General features: G+C 47.5%; 1 protein-coding gene across 4 annotated transcripts in view; it reads left to right on the plus strand.

The window, feature by feature from the left end:
• TNNT2 (troponin T2, cardiac type) overlaps positions 1 to 16,219 on the plus strand; it is a 283,358-nt gene that overhangs the window by 240,855 nt on the left and 26,284 nt on the right. For all 4 annotated transcript variants that reach the window (XM_083173182.1, XM_083173185.1, XM_083173181.1 and 1 more), the window contains 2 exons: positions 2,039 to 2,149; positions 3,418 to 3,527. In XM_083173182.1, the coding sequence (XP_083029308.1) occupies positions 2,039 to 2,149; positions 3,418 to 3,527 (221 nt within the window). The remainder of the gene's footprint in view (positions 1 to 2,038; positions 2,150 to 3,417; positions 3,528 to 16,219) is intronic.

Genomic DNA, 16,219 nt, shown 5'->3' on the forward strand with positions numbered 1-16,219 from the left:
AACTGCTGCGCCAGCACTGTTTGCTATGTGGAAAAACATGGCGCTGGGGGAGTGTTTAGGAAATGCCACTCAAATAGGCTGGATCAAACGACGGACGCACCGACGGCCGGCCGACGGAGGCGGCAAAAAACACTCACGATCTGCATGCGATTGACGGTCGGTCGGCCTGGGATTGACTGATCCTACCTGCAGCACGTAGGACCAAAGATGCGACCAAACGAGTGGCGTGTACGCGCATCGGATCGGAATCGGATCAAATAAATGACAAAAACGCACAAAAGTACATACAATCTGCATACAACCGGTCGGAATTGGATCTAAATTGACAGAATCGTGCCCTAGTCGTCCTGGTGTGTACCCAGCATTACATGCTATCTGCAGTATAGGACTCTGCAGGTAGCACGTAACCAGGTCAGTTGAAAAACGGATAGCAATTATCCATAAACATAGATAGACAGATGCACTGCTATAGAGGATTAAATACACTGTACCTAAAAATGTTACATAAATAAAAAGTAACAAAAACAAACAGCAGTCTGAATTAAATCCCTTTATTAGATCAAAAGAAGAGTACAACATCTTCTGGGCAGACTGCCAATAAATTTGAAACAATGTATTACTAACCAAACACTTTCAAATTAGAAACCAAAGGGGAACAGTAGATACATTGTATATAATGTTAAATGTAGGTACAGTGTCACATCCTAGTCTGAAGCTGCAGTAAAAAAGACACTGAACAATTGGCCTATTCTTTTTTAAATCTAAATACACACCTCTTTCTTTTCTTAGGTGCATCAAATGCCCCTTTCCCACTGCAGCTAAAAAACGGTAAATTGCAGATTTTCAGTGCAATTTACCATTTAAGGCTGCAGTGGGAAAGTGCCAGAGTTGAAATACCGTTTAAAGCTAAATGGTATTTCAACCCGTTTTTAAAGCAGAGTCCTACACGTTAAAATAACGTTTAAGTGGCAGTGGGAATGCCTCTTAAACGTTATTTAGCCTCCAGGCAGTCCCAGTGCCTGATGAGACCTAGTAGTTCTCACTTTGTGCATGTGTAATGAGTGCACGTGCATAATAAAGAGCCGCTCATTACATATGCGCATATGTAATGAGCGGCTCATTATTATGCACGTGCACTCATTACATATGCGCAAAGTGAGAACTACTAGTTCTCATCAGGCACTGGGACTGCCTGTACCCTGCATGGACCCTGCATGGACCCCCGCTGCCTCCCCACTGCCCTGCATCCCCGTGCTGGTAAGTACAAGGGGAGGGGAGGTGGGGGCACAGGGCAGGTACTGGGGTTAGGCACTCTTTACACTTGGGGGGGGGGGAGGGATTAGGCACTCTTTACACTGGGGATGGGGGTTAGGCACTCTACATTTTACACGGTTCACTGCAATGGGAATGGTACCTAAATGGTATTTAAAACGGTAACCTGCTGCAGTGGGAATGATAATACCGTTTTAAATACCATTTAAGATTACCAGTACTTTAAACTGGTCTGCAGTGGGAAAGCAGCAAAAGGCACTTCACGTTATGTTTGTTTGTAAATGTGTGGTTGTATCAATTTATCTTCTTAAACATTTCACTAAAATAAGGAGAGATATTACGTGTGAACTTATTTGCTGAACGAACACAGTGGAAATCTCCCCCTTATCTTTTAATAAATAATTCAATAAAGTTTAAAGCTTTTAAAGAAAAAGAATAAAAATATTTTTTTTTTCTCTTTTTGGAGTGCATCTATAGTGCAAATCTTTTTTCTTCCCTTCCTGACCAAAATTGTACACTGCTGGCCGAGATAGCACCCCCACCACATCACAATTAAAAAAGGCAGTCCTCCAAAATCCCCAAAATATGAGGGATTTCAAAGTAACTGCAGATTACTTCCCCTTCCCTCATCCCTTCGTGATATGGATTCAATATCCCCCTTTTACACTTTGTTAAAGTGTGTAGAGGGTATAATTGTAATTAGGATTATTATTGAAACATTTGTGTTGACAATGGCAGTGTCCACACATTCATTTCTCCTTCACAGGAAGAACGTGCTCGTAAAGAGGAAGAGGAAAACAGGAGGAGAGCAGAGGAAGATGTTAAGAAAAAGAAGGCATTTTCCAACATGCTTCACTTTGGAGGCTACCTTCAAAAGGTAAATAGATAAATAACAAGTGCTTATAGTTTAACTATGGCAGGACTATTGTGAATTTTTCTCTCACTATACAGATACGTTGTCATTGTACAGCATCATTCTTTAAATGAATACAGTCTAATGGTTTTAGGAGATTAAGTTAATATTAGCCCTTTTGCTGTTCAATTTACAGTAGCTGGCCACAGGGCAGAGAGCCTAACTGGGCCAAGGAACATTTTAGGGGGTGTGCCCTATTCGTGGGTGGTGTGGTCATGCACCATTACAATATATTACAGAAAAAAAGAACACTTTAAGCACCTCCCTGGCCACACTGCAGCCCAGCACACAGCAGCACATGCTGGGTTGAGAAGCGCTGCTACTGCAAAGTAATGGAAGCCCCACTAGGCCCCTCAATCAGACCTGGGCCATGGTAATTGGCAGTACTGGCTAAAGATAACCTGTACTTCTGTGGGTTATGATTAGCTTGATAGACAGACTTGAAGAATAGACTATTATTTATTTTACAATGCAATAAAATCATTATTCTTAAATAATGTGCACTGTATAAAAAGCCTACCAATTAACACAACCATAAACGAGCTAAAGACACTGATTCCCTTGCAGCAATTTCCCAGTCAATGTTTCCATATGGCTGCAATAAAGAGTCCAATGTCTCTCTAAGACCATTGAAAATGTGAAAAGGCCACGGGTACTGGAAGGGGCATGACATGGGTGCTTTAAGAGAGTAGGAGGCCCATGCGCAGCCTCCTCTGGCTGGGCACCCTCCTCTCAACCTGGAGCAGCACCTGCCCGCTAGCGCAGTAGCGCCGGAGACTCGGGGGGATCAGTATTAAAGAATTGGTGCAGTGTGTGGTGTGGGCCCCCAGGGGCCCATTGAACTCAGGGGGCCACATGCACTGCACACATTGCACCCATCACAAATACACCACTGGTGATTAATAAATAGCCTCTACACCAAGGCCAGCTAATTAGCCCCCCACCCCCATCTTCCCTAGGTGCACCAAGCTTGCCTTGCAATTATTCCACTCATATCTGTGTTTTTTCAAGAGCGATAGCTCCAGTGTTAAAAATATGGGGGTAGATCTCTTCGGTTTCTGATGCATATTCCAGCAGAAGTAACAATGAACATCCCATTTGTAAGTAAAATAGAGGTCAATAATCTAATAATGATGTTCCGTGAAAAAAAAAAAAAAAAAAAAATAAAGATTGTTGAATCTTAGGGCATAAGCAGGTAGTTAATGTTCTGTACATGCTTTTTTTTATTGTAGACAGAGCGGAAAGGAGGGAAGAAACAGACTGAAAGAGAGAAGAAAAAAATGATTTTGGCAGAGAGAAGAAAGCCTTTACATATTGAGAACCTTAATGAAGAAAAGCTAAGGCATGTTACTATATATATATAAATGATCAACTTCAGGTTTGACATCAATTACAAATCAGCATAAAATGTGGAGGACCAGCTCATTATTTTTTATTTTTTTTTATACAAAAGGGGCGACTATGTCTAATGTGTGTGCTTACGTTCAAGTCCCCATTACACTCTAAGAACAGAGAAAAAGCATGGAGCCATGACACCTGGAGCAGACTGATATCACAACGCCTTTCCCTGCCACCGTTACCACCCACACACACTCATATATAGATTCACATACACATATACTGTACACAGATATTTACACACACACACATATAGTATATATATATATAGTCACAAATTAAGTAGCACTCCTCTCCACAGGTATAAGTCCGGTGCACGCCACAATCCTGCTGGCAGCAGGTAATCACAACAACAGTGTAGAAGTGGCACACGGGTAGACAGCATAAAAGACACGGACCCCGCAATTAGGTCGACGTTTCGAAGCTTTACTGTTACGCTTCTTCTTCAGGACCAAGTTACATATATATATATATATATATATATATGCATGTGCAATACCCGGCACTTGTCCTTTTGAAAGCAGCTGCTCCGGTGCCCACTCTCTTGAAGCCAAGAAGAATAGACGCAGTAATGAGTTGGCACTCGTGAGACTCATAAACTATACTATTATAATAAATAACAGTTCAGTCAACGTTTCGAGCGGTAAAGCCCTTTATCAAGACATAAAGAAAATGGGGTGTACATACATGTATTTATGCTGTTGAAGAAGTGAGCACCACCGTGCACCCGACACCAGTCCCTCCCTCGGCGAGTTGCAGATGACGTCATCGGCAACTACGATCACCTTGCACCCTGCACGAGGAGGGCCTGTGCCCTGTGTTACTATAGTGTTACGGTCAAACAAGAAGATAAAAAAAATGTGCACCATAATGTGCAATGAAAGGATACATACAAAGGATATGAACAATTTAAAGATACAGTTAATACGGCAAACAATCAATTGTATCTGTAATGTACAGACCAGCAGACTGACGGCAACAATGATAATGATAATAGAGAAGTCCATTAATGCAATTGTCCATGGCGTGGCAAATATGCCTAAAAGTCTCTGAGTAGCAAAAAGTTTTAACGTGTCTATTTCTGACAAGTAGTTTATAGACACATCTGCAGGTGCCGACCTGCGTATTCTTTGGGAGCGGGTAAATAAGCAGGCTAAATATGCAGAGCCCATACTGTCAAAAGTTATTGCAATATAATGCGCAGTGTAATCTTTACATTACCAGTCTTTAAGGTAGTCCATAAATACGGGATTCCATAATAAGCGATTTGCCCGGACGGGGTGGTCAGTGGAGGATATCACCAATCTAGTTGTGGAGTATAGTGGAACCCTTGCACTGAGTTTTACAGTCCAATGGCCTCATAGTGCAGGGTGTTTAGACATAAACAAGATATAATTAAAGAAAGTATGAGAGAGGTAAAATCTTGTTAAGACCATGTGGCTGAACAGTTTGAAGGCGGTGAATCCACTTGGCCTCTAGTTGGAGTAGCGCCTTGCCTCTGTCGTCTCCTCTTTTGCTGTAGGGTACACAATCGATCATTTTGTAGCGTATACTTGGCATAGTGTGGTTAAAGTTCTTCCAGTGTCTGGCCACTGGTTGATCCGACCCCTTAGTGCCTAATGCCGCTTTGATGCTTTATCTGTGTTGAGCTATTCATTCCTTGAATTGTCGGATCATTTTCCCTACATAGAGAAGTCCACAAGGGCATTTTATGTAGTACACAACAAACTTACTTGTGCAGGTGAGCGCATGTTTTATGGTAATCTTCTCTCCTGTTCTAGGGTGTGAGAAACTGTCCCCTGTTTCCAGGCAACTGCACGTTGTGCAGTTAATGCATCTGTAGTTGCTGTTCTTTCTCTGCATAAAACTCTGCGCTGGTGTAGGCTTCAGTTTAGATACATCTCGGTGTATTACAATATCACCTATATTCTTACTACGTTTGTAGGATGGGAGTATGGTGCTATTTGCTAAGGATGGTAAAGAGTTATCCAAGGATATTAAGGGCCACATCGTGTGGGCCAATCACATTAAGTTGTTACTGTTCGTGGAATAACTTTGTGTCCAAATGACTTTGTTTTCACATTGATTTTTAAGTGTGGATGTCAAGGCTTGTTCTCTGTTCATCTGTAATACTAGTTTTTTTTTGTGTTGAGAAGCAGTTTCAGTGGATAGCCCCGGGCTGCAAACTTTTTTACCATATCCGAGATTTCAATCTCTGCGTCTGTTTGAGTACTACAGAATTTTGTATCTGTAGATATTCTACAAAAAACGACATTCAATTCAATTTATCTGTCATGGAAAGACAAGCCCTGAAAGATCTGGGTAAATACAAGAACATTATTATCCGCTCAGCAGATAAAGGTGGAGTCATTGTAGTGCAAGACATTACTGCCTACAAAAGATGAGATCTATAAACAACTAGCCGATTCCAAAACTTATATCATGCTCAAAGATGACCCGACCAATGCCTTAAAAAAGGAACTGGATGACTTGCTCAACAGTGCAGTAACTCAAAATATCATTCCCAATGCTATCAGGGAAGCATTAACCATGGATTGCCCAAGGGTTCCTATTTTCTAAACATTGCCTAAATTGCACAAATATCCCATTTGTCGGCCAGGAAGACCGATTATATCGGTGAGGGATTCACTCTTCTACACAGCAGCAGAATTTCTAGACCTTTTCCTGCAGCCAATAGTCCAGAGACAACATACGTATTTAAAATACACTAATTCTCTGCTACTGCAACTACAACAACTATCGCCACTTACAGACAAATACCTAATGTGCACAATAGACGTTGTGTCCCTCTATACAAACATTCCTCACCAGCGAGGAACAGAAGCCATAGGCAGGGCAGTTCAAAGCAGTGGTCTTTACAGGGGTCCGGACATTGACTTTTTTATACAATTATTGGATCTTGCACTTGCAAGAAATTATTTTTCTTGCAATGGATGGATTCTATGCGCAATGCGCCGGTGTGGTGATGGGGTCTTGTGTAGCACCAAGCCTCGCCAATATATTTATGCACCAAGTCGAGAGAGACCTATTTTTTATAGATGCAGATATATGCGCTATATGGGGTTTAGTTCTTGTGAGCTATTGTTTTGGAGGCAACCCCTGGTCATTTTGATGGTTGCTGGTCCTCGCCGCCAGTCCCCAGCGCATTCCCCCCACCTCCCCGCTCCCCCCCCTAACCCTGCCCATCTCCCTGAAGCGGAGACAGGCAGGGTTCCTGCCCCCCACTGACTGGAAACTGGGATGTGCGTCCCAGTTAGATGTAGCATCCGCTCGCCAGTGGGGGTGGTCTGGTGAGCCCCGGCACTGGATGAGTGGGACTACATCTGTACCATCTGCAAATGAACGGGCTAGTGAAAAAGTTTAATCATATCAATAGAAAGACAATGGTGTAGAAATAAGGATGGAGACCCCCTTCTTTATCTGCTGTTTGTTGTTAAGGTCGTACTCCAAGCCTCAATGGGGTTTAGTTCTTGTGAGTACTACTGTATGGGAGGCAACCCCTGGTCATTTTAGATAGCTAAAGGAAGCTTGAGGCAGTACTGGCCTCATTAAGATTGCAGGAATCACAGCTAACCCTGAAAAATGTGCAGTGGCCCTGAGAGAAGCCAAGTATGGCCCTGAGAGAAGCCAAGTATTTAAGTTACAGAGTAGGTCACGGCATAGGTGCCGATTTATGTTTTTGCTGGTGGGTGCTCAAGCCAAAAATATAGGGCATCATGGGAAAGGGACTGTCACACGCAGCCGCGGCGGTGCGCGGTGGGCATACTACTCACCCGTTCGCGCCCTCCGTCGGCTAGCGTGTAGTGGTCTCCAGGTCAGCGGCAGCAGGCAGCGGCAGTCTGGTGGGCAGCAGGCAGCGTGGGACGCCAGCAAGTGTAGCGGTATGTGCTGTAGGGGCGCCGGGAGGCCGGCGCCACCATCTTGGTTAAGGGAAAATAGCAGATTGGTCCATGTCTGAGGTTTCCACCCATACTGACCTGACAGCCAATGGCAGCCGCCCTCTAGGGATATAGGGGATCTGCCTAGGCCTGTTCAGTGTCAATACAAAGAGTCTCCAGAGGCGTTCACAGCTCCCAGCTGACTCCGGCTCTCTGACTCACCTCTCCTGACTTGGTGCCTTGCTTCCTGTGCTCTGTGTCTGGTCTCGGTTCAGCTTAACCCCATCGCTGCAAGTTCTCTCCACAGTCTGGTCTCTGCCTGTATCCCTAAGCTCTTCAAGTCTTCTGCTTCCAAGCAATTCTTCATTCTTCAGTCATCATCCATCTTCTTTTAGTCTTCAAGGATCCTTCATTACCATCAAGTACATTCTCTTTCCGGATCCCCTCATTCTTTAAGACCCCAGCCTGCCGTCCTCAGTGCCTTGAACTGTCATTATTTAAATGAACTTTTTCTTCTTTCAAAGTGCCGTGCTGGCTCCATTATTATTACTACCACTAACTGCCACTTAAAGGAAGTATTCAAGTGTGTATTGTTTCCATTTATGAATTATATTATTAAACCTGCACGATTTAATCCTTCCTCCTCTGGTCCGTCTCCGGTTGCTACACACCACACGACTTCATCCAGCCCTTCAGTTGTGACAGATGCTTGGCCACAAAATAATACTGATTTATACTATGCAGCACAGTTGTCTCCAATATTCAAATTATGGCAACAGTGCCAAATACATAAATGCCCCCACAGTGCCAAATAAATAAATGCCCCCATAGTGCAGGTACATAAATGCCCACACAGTACCTGTGCCAGCGACGAGGGAGGGGAGTGTAGTGGGACACGGGCGGGTGGGCCGCTACTGAGCGGGTGGGTGCTCATCAATTTCCGTGGGTGCTCAGGCCCTCAAGCACCCACAGAATCGACACCTATGGGTCACAGTCTAGTGACACCCCAAATAGTCTAAGACCAATTTCAAGTTGAGAACCGTTCCTGGGCTTGTTAGGTTAGTAAGTTTATCAGCCACTTGCAACAGAACCTGTTCCATTGACAGACTTAAGAAACATGTTCCCAATCGGCTGCAGTGCCCCAGTTTTAGATCTTCGGCTGGTCATACTTAAATACTGCAGGCCCCTGATTTTACCTGCAGGTTTTTCCTACAGATACTGTAGATCAGTGGTTCCCAAACTGTGTCTCTAGGCTCCCTGGGGTGCCTCAGGACACTTGCAGGGGTGCCTTGAGTTAGTGGACCAGGATCAATCTCTTATATATTTAGCCAGATCCGTCACTCAAAAGCAGTGTAGGTAATGATGGGCGGGGTTCCACGGGTGATTGACAGGCCCATCCACCGTTATCCACACTGCAGAACCTGCATTACAAGTTCTACACATCCTATGTCCTACACAAAGCTCCTGCCCCCTACTCTCCCACCACTCCCCATGTCTGGCCAAATACCACCCAAACCCCGCCCCACGGCTGAACACCACCCCCTCCACCCGAGCACACTGACTGTGACCCAGGATGCCTTTGCTGCAGTGGCTCATCTGTACTCTCTCCTCCTGCCAGCTCCTTCCTCCCTGGCCAGACATCCACAGTGAGTACTTCTGTACTCACCGTACAGCCCCTGCTGAAGGTGGCATGGCACCCCCCACATGGGGGGGGGTGCCCACGATTTTCGGGAGGGGGGGTCGTGGGTGGGGGGAGGGGTGCCCGCGATTTTCGGGAGGAGGGGTCGCGGGTGGGGGAGGGGTGCTCGCGATTTTCGGGAGGGGGGGTCGCGGGTGGGGGGAGGGGTGCCCGCGAATTTCGGGAGGGGGGGTTGCGGGTGGGGGGAGGGGTGCCCGTGATTTTTGGGTGGGGGGAGGGGTGCCCGCGAATTTCGGGAGGGGGGGTCGCGGGTGGAGTGCCCGCGATTTTCGGGAGGGGTGCCCGCGACTTTCGTGAGGGGGGGTCGCGGGTGAGGGGAGGGGTGCCCGCAAATTTCGGGAGGGGTGCCCGCGAATTTCTTGGAGGGGGCGGGTCGTGGGTGGGGGAAGTGTGCCCGCGATTTTAGGGAGGGGGGGTCGCGGATGGGGGGAGGGGTGTCCGCCAATTTTGGGAGGGGGATCGCAGGTAGGGGGAGGGGTGCCCACGAATTGGGGGTGTGTGTGTGTCACGGGTGGGGGGAGGGGTGCCCGCAAATTTCGGGAAGTGTGCCCGCGAATTGGGGGGGGTGTGTCGCGGGTGGGGGGAGGGGTTCCCGCGAATTTCGGGAGGGGGGGTCATGGGTGGGAGGAGGGGTGCCTGCAAATTGGGGGGGTGTGTGTGTGTCGCGGGAGGGGTGCCCGCGAATTGGGGTGTGTGTGTGTCGCTGGTGGGGGGAGGGGTGCCCGCGAATTTCGGGAGGGGGGGTCTTGGGTGGGGGGAGGGGTGCCCACGAAAGGGATTCTCTCTCTGCGATCCCTCTCTCTCTCTCTCTCTGCGATCCCTCTCTCTCTCTCTCTCTGCGATCCCTCTCTCTCTATCTCTCTCTGCGATTCCTCTCTCTGGCCCTTATTCTGATCGGTGCGGCCGGAGCCGATTATGCGGCCAGGACCGTGCGTGCGAAACCCCGCCTTCCATACGGATCGCCAACTCCGTCCGTATGCGGTAAGAAGCTGTCCGAACGGACCGCACGTGTATTTTTCACGGAATACGCCTCCTCCATCTAAGGGAACCTCCCCCATCATTCGATGGTCGCAGACCATCGAATGCAGGACCGAGTGCTCCACCAGCACCCGCAACCTCAGACCACACGGACATTTTTCCGTGCAAAAGCAGAGATCTGGGCGGGCAGCTGACATCCGGCGATGTCATATGTCCGCCCCCTACACGTGCGTCACGGCCGCATTACCATACGTACGCCCAGCGTTTTCATGGGAACTCCCATGAAACACGGGGCGTATGCATATGGTAATGAGCCCAAATAGCCCTTCACGCCCCTCTCCACCCCCTGTTCGGAGTGTTCACATATCATGCGGAATTTGGCCGTACGCCCCGCTCGCACATGTGCAGAGACGCCTCTGCACATGCGCAGACACAAAACATCGGCGGGCCGAACGCACGCGGATATATCCGCACCGATCAGAATAAGGGCCTCTATCATAGGGCCAGATGTACTAAGCTTAAAAAGTGATAAAATGGAGAGTGATAAACAGCCAGCCAATCAGCTCCTACCTGCCATGTCACAGGCTGGGTTTGAAAAATGACAGGTAGGAGTTAATTGGCTGGCTGTTTATCACTCTCAATTTTATTACTTTTCAAGGCTTAGTACATCTGGCCCAATCTCTGCGATCCCTCACTCTCTATCTCTCTCTGCGATCCCTCACTCTCTATCTCTCTCTGCGACCCCTCTCTCTCTCTCTGCGACCCCTCTCTCTCTCTCTGCGACCCCTCTCTCTGCGACCCCTCTCTATCTCTCTCTGCGATCCCTCTCTCTCTCTGCGATCCCTTTCTATCTCTCTCTGCGATCTCTATCTCAATTACACTAGATCTCACACTCACATATATTTCTACTTCTAATGGGGCGTAGCCCCTCACGACAGTGTGAAGAGCGCCCGGAGGGCGCAATGAATCACCTAGTTCATAATATTAATGGTCAATGTAAAAGGCAAAACTAGTGCTGGTAGCTGCCAATCATAATATATGTGGACAAACAGGAGCAAATCCTGTCCCTCACCAGGTAACTGTGAGATATAAACACAATGTACTTATTGAGAAATTTAGAAAAATATTAAATTAAGAAACATTTGGCCTAGGGGTGCCTTGAAAACGTTTTGATGCTCTAGGGCGCCGTGATTCAAAAAAGTTTGGGAACCACTGCTGTAGATGCTTTTCGATTTTAGCTAAGGTGCACTACTGTCCCAGGAAAGCAAGGTAACTTGCTGCCAAGGTAACAGAAATATGCTGCAGTAGAGGAGGGTGCTTGGCTAAAAATTGGCTTATAGAGGCACTTTGGCACTATTTGCTGGAGAGAAAGTTCCATTGCAATGGATGCAGAGAAACTGAGAGGTGAATGACAAGGTTACCATTTGCTTGCTGGTGCTACAACCTTTTCAATCTATGAGTATAGGCCTGGGATCTTATCCAATAATACAATGCCCTGAACCAGCAAGATCCATGTCACTGGAGTTCTCAATGCTATAGATATGTGGTAAAAAGGGCAGGGTGCTACAAAGGAACCAAGAGTAAAAAGGAACCAAGGGTGACATTTAATAGAATGCGATTTTATTGCACTTTTAAAATCGCCCATTATCGCACTTTTTAAAATCACATTTTTTGCACTACTGTCCCAGGAAAGCAAGGGGGTAGAACATTCTGTATTGCACATGAGCAGAAAATTGCTGCCAAGGTAACAGAAATATGCTGCAGTAGAGGAGGGTGCTTGGCTAAAAATTGGCTTATAGAGGCACTTTGGCACTATTTGCTGGAGAGAAAGTTCCATTGCAATGGATGCAGAGAAACTGAGAGGTGAATGCCAAGGTTACCATTTGCTTGCTGGTGCTACAACCATAGGTGTGCGCAGCCCATTTTCTTAGGGGGTGCACCATGGAAAGGGGCGTGTCCATCACTCCTATTGGCCGTGTCCATCATCACCTATTATTACACATAATGCCACATACTGTAATGGCCATTATAAATAATGCCAAGCACAATAATGTGCATCAAATACTGTATGCCACACACAGTAATGCCCATTCATAGTACTGTATACCACATTCCATAATGCCCAGTACACGTTATGCCACACACCATCACTTTTATGAGCCTCCCATCCATTCTGGGACTGTAGGCAAGTATAACACACAGTATACATACAGAAAGCTGATACACACACAGCATGCACATATACACACACATAGTATACATACAGGCACAGCATGCACACACAGAGATGTACTATAGTATACACAGAGCCCCCTTCCACACACACACACATACATAGTATACATATATAAAGCCCTTCTATACAGTATACATACAGACAGCTGACACACACTCCCGCACTCACACACACACCACAAAGTCATAGACTGCCCATATACCTTAACATACCTGTACAAACCCCCTTGTTCCAGCATCTCCTGATAAGCAGCAGCCCTGCAGCACATTCTAATCGCCAGGCACTGGGCAGGATGTCCTCCAGCCCTCACTAGCAGTGAAAGAATTGCCTGAGACAGGTTGAGAGGAGCTGTGCACTTCAGCTCCCCCTACAGGCTGCCATGGTCATCACTATAAATTTAGTGTGTATCCTGCTGCGGGCTCTGCCGCGTCTTTCACTGCAGCCAGCCAGGAAAAAAAAAACACTGTTCGACAGATTTCAGCCCTGGCTGCGATCGTGCGGGGGGTGCCCATCATTAGGAGGTGCCTGTGCACCCCTGTCACCCCCTGTGCGCACGCCTATGGGCAGAGCCGTGAGCTGTCGTCCAAGTGCTCTGCTCTGTAAAGGCACATGAGAGGAGCTGCGGGTAGCAGAGCATGCACTGCAGTCCACCTGCAGCCATCTTGAATCCTCTCTCACACACAAAGAACCAACCCCTGCCCCACTGACAACTCTCCCACACACTCACAAAACACCAAACCCCCCCACTGACACCTCTCACATACAGCACCATCCCCCCACTGACACCTCTCACACACAGCAACATCCCCCACCACCCCTGCACTGACACCTCACACACAGCACCATCACCCCCCACACTTACACCTCTATCACACACAGCACCAACCCCACTGACACCTCTCACACACAGAACCATCCTCCCGACACCTCTCACACACAGCACCATCCCCCTACCCCCACACTTACACCTCACACACATCACCATCCAGGGGCGTAAATGGAACCTTGTGAGCCCCATAGCAAAATCCTGAAAGCTACACCCTCCAGAAAGAGTGAATGAAGAGTGTATCTGGTAAGAGAGAGGGAGAGAAGGGTGGTCAAGAGAGAGCTCTTCATGCAAAAAGAGGGAATGCGTGAAAGGGAGAGCATGGGAAAGAGAGAAAAGGAGGAGAGAGACAGGGGTTGGGGAGAGAGAGAGGGGGGAGGCGCAAGAGAGACATGGAGCGACAGAGGGTGTCAGAGAGAGAGAGAGAGTGACAGTGCCATGTAGAGAGATTGGGGGAGGATGGAGGGGGAAGAAAGAGGAGAAAAAGGGGTTCAGAGAAAGAGATTAAGGGCCAGATGCACTAAGCTTCAAAAGTGATAAAATGGAGAGTAATAACCAGCCAGCCAATCAGCTCCTGTCTGGCATTTTTCAAACACAGTCTGTGACATTGCAGGTTGGAGCTGATTGGCTGGCTTTATATCACTCTGCATTTTATCACTTTTAAAGCTTAGTGCATCTGGCCCTCAGAGAGAAGTGAGAGAGATGTAGGTGGAGTGACAGAGGGTTGAGAGAAACAGGCAGAGAGCAGAGGAGAGAGGGTGGGGTCGAGGAATCATGGGAAGGAGAAAAAAAGGAGAGAAGTGAGAGAGGGTTAGAGAGGGAGGTGTTGGGGAGAGTACAGGAGGGAGACAAAGATTAGAAAGTGCAAGGGAGCGCAGGGGAGAGATGGAGGGGGAGGAGGAGCACACAAGGGAGAAAAAAGGGGAGAGAGCAGGGGACAACAGGAGAGAGGGAAAGAGTAGGTGATCATGGGAGGGATAAAAAGAGGAGAGAGGGAGGAGGTGGGTTAAGTATGGGTGGGAGGAAAAGAGAGAGAGAGAGAGAGAGAGCAGGGTAGCGAGAGTGGAAGGGGTGGAGGGAGCAGGGAGGTAGAAAAGAGGAGAAAGCAGGTGAACCAGGGGGAGAGAAAAAGATAAGAGGGAGAGCCAGGCATCTTTTACTTGCTAATTTAACCCCTACACCACCACAAGAGGGTACTTTGCCCACTCTCTCCCCCCAACACCGGGCACCTTGCAATACCTCCAAACACTGGGTACTTTACCCTGCTCCACCCCAGTAAGACATGTGCACCGCCCTCAGGAGACTCTAATGAGACCAGCTCCCTGCCTCTGCCGAGTATTGTGCTCCCCGGCTCACCTCTGCTGCCGGGTCTCTTGTTCCACTGGTCACAGCCGCCACTTCGGCATCTCCTGCGCACACCCTCACTGCTGCCGGCAGGCCTCTTGCTTTCCTGGTCACCGCAAAGCCACTCACCGGATCATTGCTGCCGCCAGGCCTCCTGCACCCGAGGTCGTCGCTGCAGGTCCCCTGGTCACTGCCGCAGACAGGACTCCTGCGTACCCACTGTCGCTGGGCATCCTGCTCCCTGGGTCATTGCTACTGCCAAGCCTCCTGTGCCGCATACACATGGGGTGATTTTCTGCTGTTTTCTAAGTGATCTGGATAGACAAATTAAGCACACATCGCCCCGTGTGTATGTCCCATAGCGATAGCTATGTGCATTTACTAAACATTGTCGGAGCTAGATTGCTTAGCATGAATTGCTAAGCGCACAATTGCCCTGTGTATATGCAGCTTAAACCTAGGATCTAATATGGTTGACAAAATTAATTGATACAAAACAAGATGTGAGGTGTTCAGAATAGAACACTAATCATCTGTGTGATTTTAGCCAACACTCTCTAATATACTGTACTGCAGTGGTTCCCAAACTGTGTGCCTAGGCACCCTGGGGTGCCTCAGGAAACTTGCAGGGGTGCCTTGCGTTGGTGGACCAGGATCAATTCATATTATTTATGGTCAATGTACAAGGAAAAACCAGTGCTGGTGGCTGCCAATCATAATATATGTGGACAAACAGAAGCAAATCCTGTCCCTCACCAGATAACTGTGACATATAAACACAATGCACTTCATTTAATATTTTTTTTCTGAATTTCTCGATAAGAAGCATTTGGCCTAGGGGTGGCTTGAAAATATTTTGATGCTCTAGGTTGCCGTGATTCAAAAAAGTTTGGGAACCCCTGCTGTACTGTAATTCCCTATATTTGGTTTGCATTGATGCCCAGTAGGCAGAGATAGACATGCCCAGTATGCGGCGATAGACCTGCCAGGTAGGCAGTGACAGACACACCCCTACAGTGGTGCACCCCCTTATAAATTGGGCTGCACACACCTATGGTTCCAGCTACAGAAAAATTAGGTTATGCATTGTTCTGGGATCCAAGTGTGGTAGATAGACCCAAGCTGGGACTTGGAAACACTCAGAACAGTCCTGGAATGTTCGTGTTTCTTAAAACCTGAACTGAAATTTGCCGTCAGCTGAGAAGGTCTATTTTTTCTGTCTGCTCTTTCTTCCCTGTGGCTACAGGCTAATATTTATAATCTTCTCTCCTAGAAAAGCCCATAAAGAGATGCAAAATGCAGGTGATGGATTAGGACCATGCAATTTGCACTATTAGGTCCAACTTCCACATGTTTAAAATAACATGAACCATAACAATATGAAGTGGGGGGGGGGGGGGGGGGGGGATTGGGTATTATAGTACAAATGCATCATTTTGGCCAATTAAATGCTAGAGAAACTCTTTCCATGGGTTCTGATTGATATTGAGGCGCAGGTTCTGCTCAAGCAGGAAAACACCCTTTTCCACTAGCAACCTGGGTCAGACCCGGTAAATTGTACCCGGTTCGAACCGGGTTTGGGTAAGCCCGGGTAAGAGACACATTTCCACTACAATGCTACCCGGTAAATTGCCTGATCAACCCCTTTTAAACT

The sequence above is a fragment of the Crinia signifera genome, chromosome 2, assembly GCF_055691185.1.
Source record: "Crinia signifera chromosome 2, ASM5569118v1, whole genome shotgun sequence".
NCBI lineage: Eukaryota > Metazoa > Chordata > Amphibia > Anura > Myobatrachidae > Crinia > Crinia signifera.